Raw genomic sequence first — 22005 nt, 5'->3', positions numbered from 1 at the left:
AGATATGATACGTTACGATACAATGCGTTACGATACGATACAATAGGGTACGTTACGAAATGATACGTTACAATATGATACGTTACAATATGATACGCTACAATACCTTACGATACGATACAATGGGTTATGATACGATATGGTACGTTACAATACGTTACGATATGTTACGATATGATACGTTACAATACGATATGTTACGATACGATGCAATACTTTTTATTATTAAATTGGCATTTTTTCCATGTAGGAGAAAGCAGCGTGTCATGTTTTGTGTGGTGAATAATCAATCTGCCGAAGTAACAGTTTGTGATCACTAGTTACAGTTTAAACATGTAACATTAGCCGGTGCTTAAGATCTGATTTAACTAAAATATTGATTTCACTAGGCTACTATATACCTGGATATTCTTTGCCTGAGTGTCTCTGAACCGACTCTGCCAGTGAACTCTGTCTCTGCGTCAGAGGTCTGGATGTCTGAGGTGTTTCCCTCCCCCTCCCTTTCTTTCAGTTGTAGCTCCAAGTTCTTTCTCGTGTTTGTTTTTTTCTCTATCATTAATCCATCACTGCTGTCATGTGACGGATTAAACTAGTCAGGCTTGGACATATTTCCACGCACGTGGTTCCAGTCATAGAAAAACCGAGGGTCTGCATCAGCGCCCAGCAGTAAACAGGCGCGCTGGGAGGTGAGCTTGCCGTCCTCTCACTGCCGACATCGGGTGGAAGTGAAACTATGAAGATGCTGCTGGGTCTGAAGTTGTGAAATACAAATAGGTGCAACGTAGAAGAGAGAAACTTATCCTTTTTATTTTTTTTTTTTTTTGGTATCGATCCTACTGAAGCTAGGATCAATCTTCAAAATGAGAATGTTCAAGAATCTTTGGTCTGAACTGGTCTAAAGAATCAGTGAAGGTTTCATTATCGTGCAAGCTTATCTTTGGTCAGGGTAACATTAAAGTTGACGGACACAGGGAGGGATGACAGTCACATGGTGTGCTGGTGAGTTTGCTTAGACTATACTTATTTTTAATGAAAACGAGAGGAAGCTGCATGATTTGGAGATTTGAGTGCATGTGATGGGTAAAGTTTTCATCTTATTACAACCCAGTGTCACTCATAACAAAAAAAAAAAACAGGTGCTTGACTTTGACGCATTGGACCAATTTCCATTAAACATTAAACATGGACTGGTTTCAGTTTTGTCTGAAAGATGCATCAGTACAGAAACCCTTTAAACGTGGCGTTGAGCCACAGAGTTCATTTACAGGATGACATTGTGAAACGTCCGCTGTGTTTACAGGATAATGGATCACACCTGTTACTCTGTCATTCAATATCAGCCAAAGTCCCCAAACTGTGGACACTGTATAAAAGCTGCTGTGCTGACTGAGCATCAACAAACTTCCTGAAGTCACAGAGGGAAACGTCTCAACAGGATGAACGTCATTAAGATGGTGCTGTAGCTCAGCTTGTGTTTCACTTAATGGATGTTCCTATCTGAGAGCACTGAAGACGAGGATGAAGATGAAGCTAACAAAGTTTGAAGCTCCGTCAGGACGAGTTATCGGAAACAATGAGAAGAAGAATAAAGATACCAGTGAAGAAGAAGAACTGGAGGACTGGAGGACTGGAGGAGGTCAAATCTGCTCACAGCCCCAAAAATGTTTGTTCTGGCTGTCGGGGTGTTTTTCTCCAAACAGGAAGTTTTCCATGCCAGGTGTGTGTGTGTGTGTGTGTGTGTGTGTGTGTGTGTGGTATCTGATTACTGGTATTGATCCACAACCAGAAGTTTTATGACCTGGTGATGTATCATGGCAACTTATTTTGAACAGCGCAGTAACAATGTGTTTAGTGCTCCTTCACACACCTTCATAAATGACTGCTTTCTCATAATTAAAAGTTCACAGAGCGGGAAACACTGATGACTTTAAACTTCTTAGTGTCACTTCAGTTAAGGAGGCTCTCAGGGGTCACGAATTATGTCTCATTATGTTCTCATTATACCTAATTAACTTTACAATGAATCTTATTGTCTTTGTTTAAAATTAAGCACTCATTCTAGATCCCAGACACACACACACACACACACACACACACACACACACACACACACACACACACTGCCGTCTCACTGAAGGAGAGACAGATCAGATTTGTGGCTTCAGCTGATTAAAAATTCATCTCTGCTATTTTGGCAGACGACGTCGTGGAGAAAGGAGAAAAAGGGAACAAAAGTTTGATTTGATGGATCTGATGAGACAAGAGAGGAAGAGAGGACGCTGTTAGAAAGTCTAAACAACACTGAGCTTTGTGCTCGACTCAAAACTGATAGAGGATGAAGAGAAATCATTTACAGGAATAAATGAGAAAACACTGACTTTAAATACATCGTTTCGTATTTGAAGAAGTCTGAATAATCTCCTAAAACAGCTGCTCACTGGAGCTTTTCTAAAAAGGAGGAAATGGTGCATTTGTTGGGGACTATTTTCAGTGGTGGATTAATTCACAATTAATTCACATTCACGTATTTGTGTTAGCAGGACGGTGTATGTGGGACTGAGTTAAAATAATGTCACCCAGCGACACAGAGAGCTTCTTTATGTCTGGTATTAACATGTGTTTCAGTGATCTGAACACAAGTGGAGAGCTGAGACACATCATCATTCACACGTGTGTCATCTTGTGTCTGCAGCTGATCACTTGTGTTCAGGTTTCATCACCACCTACATCACTCATGCTGGGAGGTCAAACGGCCCCGTGCACAGACAAATGTCCACACTCTCCCTAGCTGCTTGACTGATTCTTCGGGGTATCTGCGACAAATCAAAATGTATTTCTTTAAGATCAAACTGCACATTTTCGAGTGGCCTTTTATTGTGACCATCCCAAGACACACCTGTGCAGTAATGACTCTGTTTAATCAGCATCTTAATATGCCACACCTGTCAGGTGGAGGGATTATCTTGGCTCACTAACACGGACAAATTTGTGACCAGAATTTGAGAGCAACAAACTATTGAGAGCATAAAAAGTCTTCGATCTTTAACTTAAACCTGTAAAAGATGAGAACAAAACAAACGTGTTGTGTTTAAATTTCAGTTCAGTGTAGAACATTTACTCAAACACTTTAAATCTGAAGGACCTGAATTGAGTTTTTCCAGTTTGAGTTTTTGAGTTATGCTACTTCATATACTCCAATATTTCAGAGCGAAATATTGTACTTTTTACTGCACGACATTTTTCTGACTTTAGTTGCTTTACAAATAAGGATTTGGTTATAGTAATACAATGATAGAATATCTCACAGAATAATCCTTATAGGAGCTGTTTCTTGCATTTTACTTTTGATATCTCCAATTAATTTTGCTACACATGCACACTTTGACATCCAAAAGAGTATTTTTACATTGTGGCGTTTCTGCTCTTACTTAATTAAAGGTTCAGTGTGTAGAATTTAGGGGAACACACAACACTAAATCCCCCTAAATCTTTCACACTTAACCTTTAAGTACAATATCTGAATATGTCCCCATTTCTTGTTTTATAGAGACAGCTTAAAAAACAAAAGATAGCCTGATTGTAGAAATACTAAATACAGATTATCATCAAACTCTTCTTCAAATCGACATGACTTCTGAAACATTTCTTAAAAGTTGTGTAAAAACAAAAACAAGTGCTTTAACTTTCTTTTAGTTTTAATTATTTTCTTTATTAGACAAGCAAACAAAATAAAACACAAACCAAACATCAGTGATCTAACATATGCATGACTTCCACTGCATACTTTAAGGCAAAATATAAACTTTTTCAGGCATCAAACAGGAAGTGTGCAAAACACGAGAAGACGAGTTAACAGCAGATCTTTACATGCCTGGAAAAAAAGAAACGTCTTGCACGTAGAGGCAGAGAAACAGGACAGTGAAAACTTTTTCACTTTGAATCACCTAATGACGAAGATGAAGCTGCACTGAAGCTGAAACTCCTCTTTCCTTTGTTCGGTTCATTTATTTGTTCACTTTTCCAGGCGTCACAGTTTTATATAGAAGCCAATGCTGGTTTGTATTTGAACATTTTATGGTTACACTGTGTTCCTGCTCAGAGCTCACGTACTATCAAAGATCTGAAAGTACCTGCAGGTGTGACCAGAAAAAGGAAACAGTGACATTAGAGCTGCTGAAGATAAACTATGAAAAAGAATAAATTAAACAGTTGAGAAGGCTGAACAGTGGTAACACTCGAGAAAAGATGAATCCAAACACTCGGGATGTTTCAGCAGGATTTAGACCTTTTATCTGATTCACTCGTTAAACAAATTAGAGCCTCATCAAATGTTTGTGCGACTGAAACATCCTGCACCAAGAACAAGAACCTGGAATTATCGCATTTTAATATAAACCAAATATTATTTTAAGTTTTCACTGTGCAGACGTACGTAAAGAATTGTTTTTGTTTTCTTTTTATTAGTAAGAATTAGTCATAATTTTTGTTCTTGTGTCCCAGCGTTCCCTTCAGTCTAAACAAACCTGCAAATACCTGCAGTGGTTTGTTTCCTATAAAACAGTTTAGACAATCACAGAAAGCATTTAACAGTTAGATAAAAGAAGGCAGAAAAAAAAACAAATAGTGGTTCATGTTCAAGAGACCCAAAATCAAATATACATATTTTTCCTCTTACCTGTGGTGCTATTGATCGGTCTAGATTGTTTTGTGAGTTACAGAGTGTTGGAGATATCGGCTGTTGAGATGTCTGCTTTCTCTCTCCGTTATCAAGGAATGAGATGGGACTCGGCTTGAGGTGCTCAAAGCACTTTTTTTTTGAAAAACTCAACAATATCTCTTTCCAGAAATCATGACATGGTTACTCAAGATAATCCACAGACCTTGTTGTGAACAGTTTGATGTAGGAACTATTTTCTTTCTATGGGACTACACCTGCCAACTGTAACTGCTAGCTCACCTAGCAGCACTAAGCTAGCTCATGCAACAGTTCAGTCGAAAAGGACAGTATCAATGTTTTCACCTCGCACTGTCATGAGTACGAGCCTCTTGACCATGAGGAGAACCAGGATTACGGAGTTAGAACAGCGACTATAAGCTTTGGCATCAAAAATAAAATTCAGCATTGAAAAGGAAACACTAGCACAACAAAATCCACTAAAAAATAAAAGACAGGCATTAAAAATCATTTTTATTTTGATATTTTTCACATTATCATGTGCTTTTCAATGACAATCTTCTGATTTTTCTTTATGTCACTCTTTTTTTCAGTGTCACTTTTGTTTTTGTTGACATTTTTTAAAATTTTCAATCTTTCTTGACATGAAGAAAAAACACAGAAGATTGTCACTAAAAAATACATCAGGATGCAAAAAAATTACAAAAATAAATTTTAATGTTTGTGTTTTATTTTTCAGTGTTTTTTTTTCAGTGTAGATGTTTCTTTTTTTCAATGCCAAAATTTATTGTTGCTGTTCTAACTCCATAACGGTGATAAGGTTGTCGGATGTGGTTCAGTTGAAAGAAAATAGTTCCTACATGAAACTGCTCACAACAAGGTCTGTGGATTATCTTGAGTAACTGGGTCATGATTTCTTTATAAAACATTGATGTTAAGTTTTTCAAATGTATTTTTTATTTTTATTTTTTTGGGCACTTTGAGCACCACAAGCTGAGTGTCATCTAGTTCTGTAATACTGAAGACAAGTCAGACATCTCTACGGCTGATATCTCCAACACTCAGTAACTCACACAAAAACAATCTAGATTCATATCTAGATTCACATATAGCGCTACAGGTGACAAGGAAATTATGCATATTTGATTTTGGGGTGAACTGTCCCTTTAGAACTGATTCCCAAACATCAGAACAGTTTAATGTCTGCTCGATATCCAGTGATTACGACTTTATTTCTGATGCATCACATTTTTTCCAGCAGTGTGACAGCACCAAACAGCATCTTATTTTAAAACAATCAAGCTGCATTATTTTTTTTTATATTTTCACTTTTTTTCCAACCAAACGCGTCATACATGAGATCACTGTTCAGAAATAAAACAGCAGAACATCCAAAATAAGGCAGACAAGAAAAATCCCTTTTGTTTTGCTTGTAACACAGAAGAGAAAATGAAAAATGAATTGTGCTCATGAGCCGTTTGCGTACAGAGAAACACGAGAGTCCTGCACACAAAGATTAACGTCTGGAGCCCCAAAACATCAGACGCTCATTTGAACTCGTTGATGACTGCTTATTTAAATATAACTTAGTGACAAGTGTCTTGTTTTGGGGCTTAAAACCTTCAACTGTTCAAATTTAATCACAATATACAAATACAGCCTCGTGGTGCTCATATATACACAGACTCTTTGTGTGAAGGATCTCTAAACTATCTACAGTCATTTCTCGTCATTATTTTTACACCCCTGAGGAGCTTTATGACCTGAGAAGCTGGTTTTCATTTCTGTGATCAAAACTACAACTCGTCTTCTATCTGAACTTGACATCACTAAACCTACGTAGAAAAATATAAATGTTTTTGTGCTGGATGTAGAAAAATGAGCGGCGGACTTGCTCTGAGGAATGTCAGAAGTGAAGGTGAATCAGACCTGGGTCGACGCCAGCTTCAGTCGCAGCTGCTCCCTGATACTTTTTTGGGGGGGCAAACTCGTCCAGTGCCAAATCAAACTAATAAATCCAAGAAATAAAAGCTTTGTTGAATCGATTCCATAAATCTGTCAACCCAGGTCTTTGTTTTTAGCTTACTGAGGAGGAAAAATAGATGATGGACACAAAAATAAAAACTTAAACACAAAGGACACTGGAGGTCAAACATAATCAAGTTTCCATCTGATTAAATTCCCTTTAACTTTTATACAGTTTCATAACTTTTCAACTATTAGAAAATTAAAACTCCAGCTTGAGACGAACACGACATATTCAAATGCAGGTGTGTCTGTTCTGACAGTCGTTACCAGACTGTTTTGGCTCGTGATAAATGAAACAACCATCAGCTGATGACCAAGTCAACCAAAAAGTGAAAATGTGGAGACCTGAAGAGGTAACATTATCCAGTTATTTCAAAATAAACTAAAGATTAGAGGAATGTGTAAAAAATAAAGGTAAATGGTTTAATAGATGGTTTATAACACACTATAATGAAGCTGTATACGTAAGTGATTATTAATGTGTGTCAAACACTGTGGGCCCTTTTACAGTGCCTGGTCAAGGCCGCCTCACCCTGGTGTATATAAGGTACAATCGCAGCGGTCACGGGGAGACAGAGTGGCCCCTTCCCTTAAGCCAACATCAGGGGTAGTAACAGCGCAGAAACGGTGTCTGTATCAACAGCACAGCCAGCAGGACATGACGACTGGCAGGATAGATGTGACTTTTTGATGATGTGTCACATGTGCGACCTGCCATGAGAGATGTTAAAACGTAGCCACTAGCAGTTAGCGGCTAACTCAAAGAACAATGGCCGTAAATGTCCCCAGATTGGGAAACAATGAGATTCAGGAGCTCCTTACCCTCCGAGCAGAGGACGGGATCAGCTGCCATATAACAGAGACAGTAAATTATTGAGCGGCGGCCATGTTTTTGTGTGCTGTTGCCATTGCAACCATTGTAACAGGCTAACTTCCGTACAAACAAACCGACTGGAGGCAAGTCACGAACTCGCTGAGATGAGGTTTTGCAGTAACGACCAAACCAGCAGTGAAGACTGGAGAGGTGTCTTTGTGCTTTGTCTCTGCTGCCTCGCTGCACTGGAACTGAGGATTGCTGGACTTAACTGGTTTGTCATCAAATTCTATTCATTAGTATGTCAAAGTACAGAGTGTAACCGCTTTATGGCCCCACTGATGCGTGAGGTCATAACAACTAACAGCAGCGGCCATTTTCTTTTGAATTTAGTAATATGACCACGACAAACAGTTCATTGTCCGTTCTGCTCTCATTCTATTTCTATGGTTTTAATCTTCATCAGCTGCCTGAGAAAAATAAACATTGTTTAGAAATCCATCATCATTGAGCATTAAGTGTAACCTCTGACTCAGATGACGTTTACGTAGCCACTAGCAGTTAGCAGCTAACTCAGAGAACAATGGCCATAAATGTCCCCAGATTGGGAAACAATGAGATTCAGGAGCTCCTACATCTCTTAGCTGAGACCGGCCTATATCAAAAAAGCACCTTTTTCCTTGCATTTTTACTCAATTATTTCTGCCGTTTGGAGGAAAATTTAAATTTCACTTCCTTTGCAGGCAACAGAAGACAAGAACAGTGGTCTAATAACTATTTTGAGACGTATCTGCAGAACTAAAACATGATAAATAATGACAAATGACTGACAGTATATTCAACGCTGTGTGTAAAAAGTAAAACCCTTGGAGCATGTACCGAATTACAGAATTTAGTTTTCATAATCAAGTTTGAAAGAGAAAGAGTTTAAAGTTTAAAGTGAGAAACCTCCTGGATGTTTAGCATCTTCACAGGTTAAATGATGGAGGTGTTTTCCTGTGTTTTCCTGGCTGACAGCAATCACAGGGTTTGTTTTCATTTTTCGCTTTTCAAATAGTTTTAGACGGGAATTTGAAACTCTGACTTTTTACAATACAGGTTGTCAATACCTAGAACCTCAATACCTTTTGTGCATTTTACAAACTTTTCCAGACAAGTGAACGATTCAGTTCTAGACTACAGATTTGTCGAAACTCTCTCAATCCAGAGTAGGAACACTTAAGAGCCCAGCAGCAACAGTGACAGGAAACACGAGTACCTAAGACGAGCAGTCAGCAGTTTAAATGATATTGTACCATTAGGTAAAACAAACTTAAAGAGATCTGGTTTTAACAATCGTCACTGCAGTTTGAGACGACTGTGTAACATGCCTGAAATAAACAGAAAGAAACTCACAGGTTCAGATGAGCTGCTGATGGCGCCAAAATTAAACTTTGTCATTTCCTCAACCGTTAATCCAGAGACACAAAAATGTCCTTGAAGACTCTCAAACGGGCAGAAAAAGAGAACGTGGGTCTTAAATCAAATGAATGTCATTAATATTCTGTCAATCAGCTCTTTGGAAGGTCTTCTTCCTCAGCAGTCATCATCATCAGAAGTCTTCGTGCAGTTTTCAAAATGTCTTCGTGACATTTCACTAAACTGCTGCAGAGAACATAAAGAGATAAAACATCCAGTTGTTGCCGTGACAACTCGGCAGTTCCTTCTCAGAAGTTCTGCTGCCGTCGTTTTTTGGCCTCGATGGCGTCGAGGATGGGCTGCCTCTTGGTCTGGTAGCGCTGATGGATCTCCTCGATCTCCTGCTCCATCTGAGGGTCCAGAGAGGCCAGACGCAGCCGCAGCTCCTCCACTGTCCACGAACTCACCTACAAACACACAGCGAACAGCTTTATTCTCATCTGCCATTATACTGTATATTATTAACACACACAGACTACTGTACTCTGAGAATTTACTATCACTTTTAACACTGCCAGAGTATGACTACGATTATTCAATTCATCTATCAGCTGATCAACAGAACATCAGAAGGCCAATATTTTGATATTCAACTGATCAATAAACACAACAATCCTTATTTCCAGATTCTCAAATATGAAGATTTGCACCTTTTCTTTCTCTCGTGATAATAAAATGGATATTTAGGTATTTTAAAAGTTGGTCAAACAACACAAGACATTTTAAAGACATCAACCTGGGTTTAAGAAAAACTGTAAACAGGTGAGTTTCAGTATTTACAGACATTTATAGACTAAACAAATAATGGTTAATTAAAGGTGGCAGATACTTTTTTTTAAATTTAGAGAATAAATGTTTAATTGGTTCATGTCAAAAATGCTATGAGATATGTGGTCATTAAATCCCTCAGCGTGAGACTCATAGCCAACCAACCATCAGCCGTTATGCCTCCAGCTGGCAGCCAATAATCTTTTATTTTCAGAGGTTACACAAACATCATGGTCAAGTAGGACTGGGCGATAAAACAACCTCAATAGGGGATTGCAATTACCTTTGTGTCTATAACGATGATAAACTTTGGACATTTTTACTCGTTATGAATTGATCTAACAGTTGATCATAAAGTTGAAATAAAGGCAACAACAGCCAGTCAGTCTGCCGCCTCTTTCTCTGCCTCTGCCATGGATGAGTTAAGAGACATGGATACAGCATTTTAGGCGAGGCCTTGTTCATTCCTATGAAAGTTGCTCAGTTATGCATAAAGCCAAAGTTGCTCTATTTCTGTGGTCTGAAATTACCTGGATCATCTGTATTATTTGCCCCATAGAGCAAGTGCACTAGAGACTTATGACAGCTGAGTACAGCCGAGCAGCGAAATTCCATTTTAGCACTCTGCTAACTTGAATGGGGATAAAATGATTTAATCTTGCAGCTCTTTAAGACTTATGAAATGTTATCGGACCAAATGGATTAAATCCCGGTAGTACAATAGGTCATTTTGCAGGGATCTTGACACTCAAAAAATGTATCCACTGATTAATAAGTGTCTCCTTCCCAATGTAAGTCCATGGAAAAACTCTTTTTGGGCCTTGTGGCATAACCTAACAGTTTAATTCCAATTTTGGCCAATGAAAAAACAGTCTTTAGGATAGATTTTACTGGAGTCAGCAATGACAGTGATCATTATCCATAGGTGCAACAAAAGGGAGACAGTATGATCAATTTGTCAAAAGCATGTTGAACAAGCAGAACACAAACGTGCAGAAATGTGGCGTCTTCAGGCTGATTTGCCCGCAGCAGCATGCTGCTTCCACTTAATACACACTCGATTTGTTTTGGGTATAGAGTTCGTTATGGTAAAGTGCTGAAACTGGCTGTTGTCCAAACAAACAAAAAAAACAAAAAAAGGAAAAAAAAATGTTTAGTTATAGTTTAGTTATCTCAAAAGCAAAGAAGCATGGACTAAGAAAAATGCCGTCATTTGGTGCCAGCCAAGGTGAAAAACACAACAAATGGAGAGTTACAGATGTAACTAAGGTTCTGTGAATTCTGGATGATGGCCAGTTCGATCACCTGAAAAGGTGCCATCCCAGCGACCACGCCATTACTTCGATATGTTTCAAGGCAAGCCAACTTGTATTGTTTTGATTAGCATGTTTTCAAGGTTCAGTGTTCATTTTAAGATGCTATTCTTATTATTTTATCACAAAATATAGTGTAAACCAAGTCATGTTTGCACCGTTAATCTTAATGTTATTCTATATCATGTACAATAAACAATACTTTAAATTTTAATTAGTGAACCCTTTGTTTTCTTCAGGCTTCAGTCATTATCAGATTACTCCTCAAACTGGCAGCAATATCAAATTACATATCCTGATAAATATTGGTATCGATCACTATGGAGAAAAGATCGTCAACCCAACCCTAGTATGACCCTTCTTTCATCTACGACTATCGACTCAGCACCTGCCCTCCCACGGTGAGCTGTGCGTGTCTTTGGTTTGATTTTTTAGCCCGACCCTAGTACACATATAACTGACCTCAGACCTAGATATGAAGCTAGTTATCTTCACTGCTAATGACTTTTCTTCCTTGGTGTTAGGATCTTGTGCAGCGGGAGAGTTTGATGACTTTGAGCCCAAAGATCAATCAGTCGTGAGTCCATTAATGGACACTTAGGAAAATCTTTACCACAACCTAAAAATATCTCAAGCATGACATGAAAATCAAGGTGTCTGATAAGTGAATCTATTTCCGTAGCTTTTACATCTATTGACATTTATTCAATCTCTCCCCCTCTCTGCTGTAGGCCTCAGTTAGGGACCCGATGCCTACTTTAGCTTCGTCCCGGGGGGATCCCCCCTCTCAGCTTTTACCAGCAGCACTTCGCTCTCCAGCTATTTATTACCCACAATCAATGGAGCTAAAATAACACTGGCGTCCACTGGAGACATGAGAGAGAGGGGAAGGTCCTACTACTGGACGACACCAGGATCAGCGTAAAACACACACATAAATCAATTCTAAACCTCTAAATGTTTTAAACCTGGAGGCAACTTTCACTTTAAATCTTAATTTATGATGCTCTGTGATCAATTTAGCTTATTGTTTACAGGAATACTCCACGCACATAACATCAAAATATAAATTATGTATAAACACTTTTGAAAATAAATGTAGATCAGCAGCAGAGAAGTGGATTATGGCTGTAATTAACAATTATTTATACCAATGATTAATTAATCTGCGAATGATTTTCCCAATTAATTGTTCGGTCAATTAAAAACAAATACACTCTCACACTTGTAGTGTGAGAGTGTATTTGGAAACATTTTAAAATTCAGTTGACAGAATATTAAACTGAAGCTTTTCTAATTTCATTTATCATTTAGGTCATTTTAAAGAAAAAACAGGAAAATTCTTAGGTTGGTGAATTGTTCTCAGGAATTGTTAGTTGCAGTGCTGAACAGGTTTTTTCTTGGTGTGACTTTGCATTTAAAGCAATCACACCTGCTGTGAATCAAACCGGACTCCTATTCCTGCTATTTTCAGAGCCACCTTTCACAACTACAGGAAAGTATTTAATACTCAAAAGACGGAGTGTTCCTTTACACAAATGTGACACATACTGTATTTTCTGGTGGCACAAAGTCTCCAAAGTGCTATTGACAGATGTTGGAGTTTGTTGAGGCTCACATCTGTTTTTAATGTTACAACTCTTCAATAAAGATATTACTAAACTTGCACCTGGTCAGGTGAGGACATTTTTCACTGCAAACCAACAAAAAGCAATGTGACACACTGTCACAGATGTGACTCTGCGTGCTCCGTCAACTTTAAACCTTCAGACAAATTTCAGATGTCAAGTTTAAGAAAGGTTTCCCCTCTGTACGGGTTAGGCCATCATCACGATGAAATAAAATAAATCGCAATGATCTTCAAAACAGATATTTAGCCTTGAATGAACAGAGGGAAGAAAATGGAGGTAAAGAAGATACAAAGACATGGGAATGAATACTGATGGAGGAGTTAAAAGCATACTTTGCCGATTTTCAACAAGATCTGTGTCTCTGCTGTGAGGCGAATATCAGCAAGGTATCTCTTGAAGAACTTTGCAGCATTGAAGCTACATTTGGTTTAATGGTAACGATGATTATTTTGTGTGATATCACCAAATATCACCACAATTTGCAGAATTTCAGTTTCTTCAGCTCCTTGTTGTGGTTTCCAGCCCACAGCTTTGCTTTTAAGGTTCATTCTCACTGCTGTGTAGCTGCTGGATGTGAAAATAAACAACTGTTTGCAACCAATTTTCACCATAAAAATATGCTAATACGTCACTGATGAACTGCTGTTCACAGCTTCCTGCAAGCATCCCAATAATCTGTGACAGCAGGTGTTCAAAATGATTTTTTCTGATCTTCTCTCACATCAGTCTTCTTTTGGTGAGAAACACAGACACTTACATGACCATGTCAGGTTCTGCAAAGTGACAGAAATCAACTTGGCACATTACACATAATTTGGACAACTTTTGTCCTGTAAACGAACTGTAATTTCAGCTATCTGGAATACACAAAGGGAGAGATGAAACACTGGGAGAAAGCAAGGAAATGTACGTAATAGTAAACAAACGTCACAAATTGACGCATATTAGGGCAAAGTTATGTGTACGGCTTCAGAATATAAATTTGCCGTTATGTTACATCATATAGACGCTATCCATGGAGGACTACTGTAACAATTTCATCATACAAAACAAAAATCTGTAACTTTTTCAAACCATTTAAGGATATTTTCTACTAATTCCATGACTTTCCCAGGCCTTGAAAATATAATTGTGAAATTCCACATCTGTGAGAACCCTGATATATATACACACACAATAACAATAAAACACACAAAGGGTTTCAAAATACCAGAGGATTCTTAGTAAGGCTGTCCCGAATACCATTTTTTAACATTCGGACCTTCGGCAGAATTTATAACGAATATTTGAATATTCATTCACGGCGGGGGGGAGGGGCGGCGTCGGACTTCGAGGTTATTCGGACCTAATTGTATTGCAGAGTTTTGCACAGCAGCGACCGGATCTTTGTTCTCAAACCACAAAAAAATGTGATGGCACAACAGTCTCCTTCAGTACATTATTCTATGCTTTCTTTTGATTTTCACATTGGCTAGTCATCCTGTTTAATTTGTCTTCTGATTATATCGGAACCATTGAAACAAATTGTAGGAAGCCTCTGCAAGTAATTGGTTGCTGGCAGACACTCTGTGCTGCAATAAAATGGTTAATCAGCAGTGCCGTGCACTGCAGAGCCGATGCGCTGCTGGTTCTGCCGGCCTGAATAGAATATAATGTCTATAGCCTTACTGTTGTGTACAGCCTTTATAGACTGAGCTGAGTAGTGATGCGCGGGTCGACCCGTAACCCGCGGGACCCGCAAATGGACCTGTGGGTCGGGCAGCAGTGATCGTCTGTTAAATCGGTCTGTAAATGATATTTTGACATTATTGGCTATTACTGTCATGCCATCCGAAGGTACTGATGCGTTGAGCAGGTGACAGTCCGCGGTCGTTTTCAAAACACACTTGTGTCACGCACACGCAAGTAAATAAAAAAACGAATATCGAATAACAAATTTTCATAACGAATACCTACCCATAGAAACGAATATTCGAATATCCGAATATTTGGGTACAACCCTAATTCTTAGAGCTTTGGAAAAGCCCCCACATCTCATCAACCAAACTCAAAATGTCTCAACAGTCTAAAAATCCTCCTTCTTACGATGTAAAAATGTCGGTCTCATACATTATTTATTTTAAAGACATCAGATCACTCATATCCATTCAACCAAAACTTAAACCAGCGTGGCCTCTAATGCACCTTCTGTTACACACAATATGAAAACCAGCAGTGAACTGGGTGTTACTGATGAACTGCTAACCTCTGTCAGGAAACCAGACACATGTCCCTTAACTATTAAACTTTGATAGAACATATGACTGGTGACGGGCTCATTAACCTGCAGACTGGGATTTAACCTTCTGTCAGGATCAGTTAGATAAGACTACGATCTATTTGAGGCAACAGGAAGGATAAAGAAAAGGAAGGATGGATAGAAGGACTGGGAGGGCATGTGAGACGGAATAAAAGAAAACCAGTAAGGGAAGCATAAAAATAGAGGACCGAATAGAGCAATTGAGGGAGACTGGTTGTTCTACGTCTGCCTCTCATGAATAATGTATGTTAGTGCTTTCCCGCCACATGTTCTATGATGCATTATAACACCACTGAACTGCCATGAAGCATACGCCTCGGATAACATAGTAAATATTAGACAAGGCAGCTAAATATAAGCTTAAAATACGATACCAAACATTCCTTAATAGGAGGGTGTTGTATAACTTCCTGTGGGTTTTCTACGACAGCACACTCCTAACCTCAGTGTGAGACAGAGACAGGAAAATGAAACTTAAATAGTAAAATACGAACCACAAACTGATGGAGACAACAGAGTTTCACACAAGCCAACACGCAATGTTTTTGGGTCGCTACATTAAAAAACATCTGGAAGTCAAATATAAAAATAGCACAGCAGACAGATCTAAAATTAAACACAGTCAGCGTGCAGCTGTCAACAAGCTGCCTCAAAGTATTAAAGATCCCACAAGAAATTAGCTCTTTATCCTCACATTTGCAAGTCTAATGGAACGTTAAATCCCCTCAGTGGGATTTGTGTCGCCAAGTGAAGCCTATTTGATGTAATTGTAAATGCTGCAGTGAAGCACACAGATATCCTCTGTTTTAAATTTTCTGTATGCAACATTCAGATCATTAATATAACAGAAAACCAATATTTGCTATGAAAAGATAAATTGGAGTAATGACGTCCTGAGCAGAGAATGAAGTCACACTGCCTGTATATGTGTCGTGACCCGAGCTTCTCTGTGGTTTGTTGTGGTAAGTTGGTCTGGCCATGCTGGCTCACTCATTTCCACCTTTTTGCACTGTGCTCATGATACTGCAATACTGCAATACCATGCTACTGAAAAGCCAACCACAGGGGATGGCAAGCAACGGCCACTCATGCTATTTTTTTTTTCCCTTTTCATTAAAGGGGTGCCACAAAAGTGAGCAGCATGATGAGCCGCTGAGCGTCTATTCTACACTGAGCGCTGCGTGTTTGCAGTTTTTTTCCCCTGGTCACCAAGAGTTGAAAAATGCTGCATCATCTCATCACTGTCACTTTTGATCCTGCCATCCAATCACAGCAGAGGAGAGGCGGGACAAACACCACAAAGACCAACCATCACACTGCTGATTAACAACAATGGAGGAGTTTAATCTCATTATCTGTTTTTTAGGTGTTTTGTTAAATCATGAAAAACAAAAGAAGAGCAGCATTCAGAGAGATGAAAAACAGGCATCTTTTTTTTTTTTTTTTATCTTAAAAGCTTTTAATGATTAATTGATCGATGACTTTCACTATGGCAAAGATCAGTTTAGAAATGTACTTAAAATTTGCATTTTTTGTTCCAGTAATCAGTTTTCTGGAGCACCTTGGCTACAGAAAACTTTTGTTGTGTTACAATTTATTTTGTTTTACAGGAACAATTTAAGGAGATTTAGTGGTGTCTCGCTGTGAGGTTCACTGTTGAGGAGATTTTTAGCAGGAGCCGAATTATGCACATCATCCATTATCCTCTCCAAATCAAATGGATCAGGTGATTTATATATTTATTTATTCATTTTATTTAACCAGAAAAAACTCTTGAGATTAAGATTTAAACTGGAAAGAAGACTGAATAAAGCAGATTCGCATTAAAAATATTAGTGTTTTTCCAATGATGCTCTTCACTGAGTGGCTGCTAACTATGATGGCTGATGTGAAAATGTGAATGGCCCTATCAAGAGCCAGTGTTTGGTTTGTCCGTTCTGGGCTACTGTAGTAACATGGTGGTGCAACATGGTGATCTCTGTAGAGTAGACGATGACGCCTATGTAGATATAAATGGCTCATTCTAAGGTAACAAAAACACAACAATTCTTAATTTCATGTGATTATACACTAAAGAAAACATTTTATATTGCATCTCTGCCAGTACATCCCCCTAAATCCTTCACACTGAACCTTTAAGCCTTGAAATAAAACATATTGGCTGTATGGCAGACACTGCAGATGTAAATTAGCTTCTGCTCCATTCAGACACATAAAACTTTCCATTAACCCAAATCTGTGACCTCCCCAACACCACTGTGCGATGATCCTCTCACTGTGTGTGTGATGTTTATTAAACCTGACAGTGTGTATGTGTCACAGCAACGTGCCGTACATCTATTGAAGATGATGCTGTGCGTGCGTGTGTGACAGCATGCATGTTCACAGCGAACAGTATTAAAAAACCAGGAGAAGAAGAGTGAAAATCAGGGTCATCCAACGGTTACCTGTCACTCTCTGTTAGTCTGACAACTTCAAAAGCACATGGGCACTCATCTACGTCTCAATGGGTGCATGTCACACAACACACACACACACACACACACACACACACACAGTCACATCATCAACACACATGTGGAGCATCTCCACTGTGGCAAACACACCTTTGTACTTTTAAATGAGCACACTTAGACACAGACAACACAATGATATCCATCGCACAGTTCAACATTTTACAGCATCTAACACTACTTCACTGGTGCTAAATCCTCAACAATAACTGCGGGAAAATCTAATTCTTCTTCTTTTTATTAATCGTAACTATCAGGAAACGTCTGCCTTGTTGTTTGAGAAACAAAAGGTTTATTGTTCCGATATCTCTTTCAGAAAGAAAAGGCTTCAGTGCCCTCTGAATATCTAAAGCTGAACAGGCAGTCGGGTGGTCTGGTAAGAGAAACCACCTCATATTTAAAGGTCACATATTTAATATTTAATTCGAGCAGCAGCAGTAGCAGCAGCAGCCATTTGTCCTGCTTAAATGTCCATGAGCAAGACAAACAACCTTTGCTTCTTCACTCACTGTAATGTGTTTTCCACAGAGGCATCAGCTAAAATGTAAAGGCAGTCAGAAATGTGGAACAAAGTCGGTCAAACAGAAAGTTCTCACCAATACTTCTATTTATCGCTGCTTAGGCTACAGCTAATGGGGATTCTAACAAATGAATTAATATCAACAAAACTAAAAGAGTGATCAACAAAAAAGCCCTTTATTATGATTTGAACCATAGATAGTAAATCTAAATTACTTAATCTTTACAGGCTGACCAATCAGACCTGATCCAGAACACCTGAACAGACCCAAATACTAAGGGAACAGCCTAACATATAATTTCACAGTTCACACTTTGTGCCATGTGTGGAAAAAGACATTTTTCTGCTTCGATTATGACACAATATGATCAGAAGTCTTACGAGTTCACATGGAAGCATTTGGGTTTTAGACACAGAAATAATCGAGTCCTCGTTTGAACCGGTTAGACTGAACGTAATGTGGACTCATTCAGGTCTCACTTATCCTGAACTATGGATGTGACAATATTAGATTTTAACACTGTGATTACTGTGTGCAAAAACACACAATACTGCATTAAACTTTCCTGAAATACTGCTGTCAGTTAAAATCTATGTTCTATTTTTGTGTATGTGCACACTATTTTAACTTTTTTTTTTTTTTTTTTAAATATTGTATTGTTATTGTTGTCTTATTGTCACACACTTTGTGAAGCATTTTGTGACCTTGTTTAAATAAGTGCTGTACAAATAAAAAACATCATTATTTAATACTATTATTATTGTTATAGTAACACAATTACGGTAACAGAAACTGTTGGAGTTGTCACCAACAGAATGTCAATCTGTATAATGACATGTAGACATTTACCTCATAGTGAACACATTCACATCTCTATTGTGCACACACACATACACACACGGTGCTTCTTGTAACTCACCACCTCAAGGTCTGCCTCAGTGGACGGTTTGCGGTTGTCTGCGTTGTTTACTCCTCTTCCTCCATCATTGTGACTGTTGGCCTCCTTCTCTTTCTGCTCAAAGTACTCGAGGAAGGACGGCTTGGCCGGCTGCATCGTCTCGTCTCTCCCTGTGAGACACACAATCAACATTTACTTTATGACAGATGATATCTGGGAATCTCTCTCTGTGATAATGGAGCTGAACCATCTTTGGAGCTTAAAACAAGAGTTACAGCAGGACATGCTATAAACTCACAGTGGATAAAATATGAATCGGTTTATGTCTCAGACAAGTTTTAGAGTCAACACACAGGCCACTGAAGAGCGGTACACAGATGTTGCGCTGCTGTCACTGCAGGACGACGTCTGCTTGGTTGATATACTGGGTTAAATTTAACGCTTCTGGATGAGCTAATAAAAGACTGTTCAAAGATTAAAGAAATTTTGTTTTAACGGCAGGGTCGCAGCTAAAATTAAATATTTTATTTACATAATTGACATGCACTTCCTGTCATCTCATTGTTTAGAAGCTTCCTAAAGGAAAGAATGATGTTGCATTCCTTCAACAAACAGGCACATCACGACTCAAGATAAGACAGTAGTGGACTTTTAATTTGTATTTATGTTTGCAAACAAACAATTACTGGATTAGATTTGTTTGACTTTGTTTTAATCAGTGTCAAAAATTCTAGTTGTGTCCACTAAGATGTGATGTTGCAGTAAATATTAAACATGAGGTCCTTATCCATAGTCGGTGTAGTACCTACAGTCTGTGTCTGTTGGCACGCCCCCAGTTTGGAGAAGCAGACAGGAGTACCAACACAGAAGCAAAGCAGTTAGCAATAAAACATATTTTAGCCACTTAAAAAAAATCAATGTTAGTTTAAGCGTAAGCTATGTTTAGAATATTTTCAGTACTTTATCTTTCCGTCAGAGAGCCCTTTCCAACAGGGAAGCAGTTGACGGCTTCAGTTCTCCATCTAAGCTTTCGTCAAAACCAAAGCTTGCTCAACACGGGAGTTGCTGGTCTCCAAAGATTTACAGTTTTTACAGTTTTCCTCAGTGGAGTCTGTCTTTACACAGAGCAGTAACGGCTTCATTTCCGGAATCACTGTCTGACTATAAGGTAAAGAGCGTACACTTAAACTGATACTGATTTCTTTAGGTGGTGAAAACCTGTTTTTCTGTTGCCCCTGCCCACAGCAGTAGATTGCTTAGCTTCTGTGTCGGTCCTCCAGTCTGCCTCTCCATCTGGGGGCATGATGGACAACATCTACTGTATGTGATACACTGACTATGCATTAGCACCTCATACAACCTCTCTTAAAAAGATCTGAACTTCTAAAGGCTACATGAGGCTGCTGTAACACTAAGTCCACTTCTTTGAGAGGTTTTCCTCTCAGAATCTTATTTTCTGTTGCAAAATTAATACGAGTTTACCCTTTTTGTGTTCATGCGACTAGTGAGAACAAACACACCAAAACCCCCCCTGTATGTACAATATGTCTGCTGAACGCTATGAGCTGCTAAAAATCTTAAAATGCACAGAGAGTGATAAATAACAATACGAGCAAAGACGTAGTGTTTAATTACAGAAAGCAGCAAAAGTATGCAAACTTCCTTCCACCAAGAAATCTGGGTGCAAATACAAATGTCAGTAAGTGTTCAACCTCTTCAAGTGCACCTGAACCCTCGACAGTAACGTGGTACGGCACTAAAGAGAATTTCCCTTCCGGGATCAATAACATGTTGCATTATTAAAGCAGCAATAAGTACGGAACAGGATAACCATAATATATCTGCACTAATCTGATACAATTGTTTATCAATACCAGTGAGTCACTCAGCCAGGTGCTGAGATTTGAGACTTCACAAACAGCTGCAGAAGGAAAAAGAAAAGACAACAGAGGCTTTGACATATCACTGGTCTCTGACGCATAAAGGACATAAAGAGAAAAACAAAGTTAACAGCCCCGCGTGGCTCACATCTTCATCTACCGTCTTACTAAATGCACATAATACATCCTTATTAATAATGATGACACATTCTTAAATGGTTAATGGTTATTCATAATGCCCTTTCAGCTATTTTTCAATAATCAATAACCATTAGGCTACAGTGGTACATCATTCTATTAAAGTCACAAAGGTGTTAAAACTACAGTTAGTCCAGCTTGTAACATTATCCATAATGACATTTTAATTCACTTATAATGCTTCACCTCTTTTTATAATCTATAATAATCATAAGAAAAGCATCAAACTCCCCAAAAATGAATTTTAAGAAGTGAATCAGTACATTGGGAGGCACAGACAGACAATTTGCTCTCTCTACATGTTGTTAGAAATACAGTAGTTTAACTCAAAACAATACAAATAACACAATAACTTCCAGTCACATATCTTCCTGAAATAAGAGCATTTAAAACAGAACAACATCCTAAATCATTTTCTTTTCTTTTTTTTTGTTAAATAGAAAGAGGATAGCTTACTGTGATAATGTGTTTGCTCTTGTCTGTGAATGATTTTTAATGTGCTGAGATGATTAATGCTGGGGGTTAAAACAAACACCAAACTGCACCAGACAAAACAACAACAACAAAGAAAGGGATGACGTTAACAGATCCATTGTGAGGGATGTCTGGAGGTAATGATTGGGAGGATATACAGTCTGTGTGTGAAAGGGACAGACGGACAGATAGATACAGCGCCTTGCAAAAGTATTCACCCCCCCTAGGAATTTTTCACGTTTTAAAACCTCACAACCTGGAATTAAAATGTATTGTTTGAGCATTTGCATCATTTCATGTACAGAACATGCCAACAACTTTGAAGATGTGAAAATGTTTTTTTACTGTGAAGCAAACAACAAAAAGGCCCAAAAACAAAGAACTTCAGTGTGCATAATTATTCACCCCCCTGAAGTCAGTACTTTGTAGAGCCACCTTTTGCAGCAATTACAGCTGCAAGTCTCTTTTCATAAGTCTCTATGAGCTTGCCACATCTTGCAACTGGGATTTTTGCCCATTCTTCATGGCAAAACTT

At 38.5% G+C, this 22005-nt stretch overlaps 1 protein-coding gene across 1 annotated transcript in view; it reads right to left on the bottom strand.

Annotated features, from left to right (window-relative positions):
- Nucleotides 1-3683: 3683 nt before the first annotated feature.
- The window catches only part of LOC126385695 (serine/threonine-protein kinase 4-like), a 52328-nt gene continuing 34006 nt past the window's right edge, over nucleotides 3684-22005 (bottom strand). Inside the window, exons 10-11 of the mRNA XM_050037570.1 lie at nucleotides 18940-19088; nucleotides 3684-9382 (exon numbers count right to left, since the gene is read on the bottom strand). Of these exons, the coding sequence (XP_049893527.1) occupies nucleotides 9224-9382; nucleotides 18940-19088 (308 nt within the window). The 3' untranslated portion in view covers nucleotides 3684-9223. The remainder of the gene's footprint in view (nucleotides 9383-18939; nucleotides 19089-22005) is intronic.

The sequence above is a fragment of the Epinephelus moara genome, chromosome 24 (assembly GCF_006386435.1).
Source record: "Epinephelus moara isolate mb chromosome 24, YSFRI_EMoa_1.0, whole genome shotgun sequence".
NCBI lineage: Eukaryota > Metazoa > Chordata > Actinopteri > Perciformes > Serranidae > Epinephelus > Epinephelus moara.
This window is presented reverse-complemented; position numbering and strand designations above follow the sequence as displayed.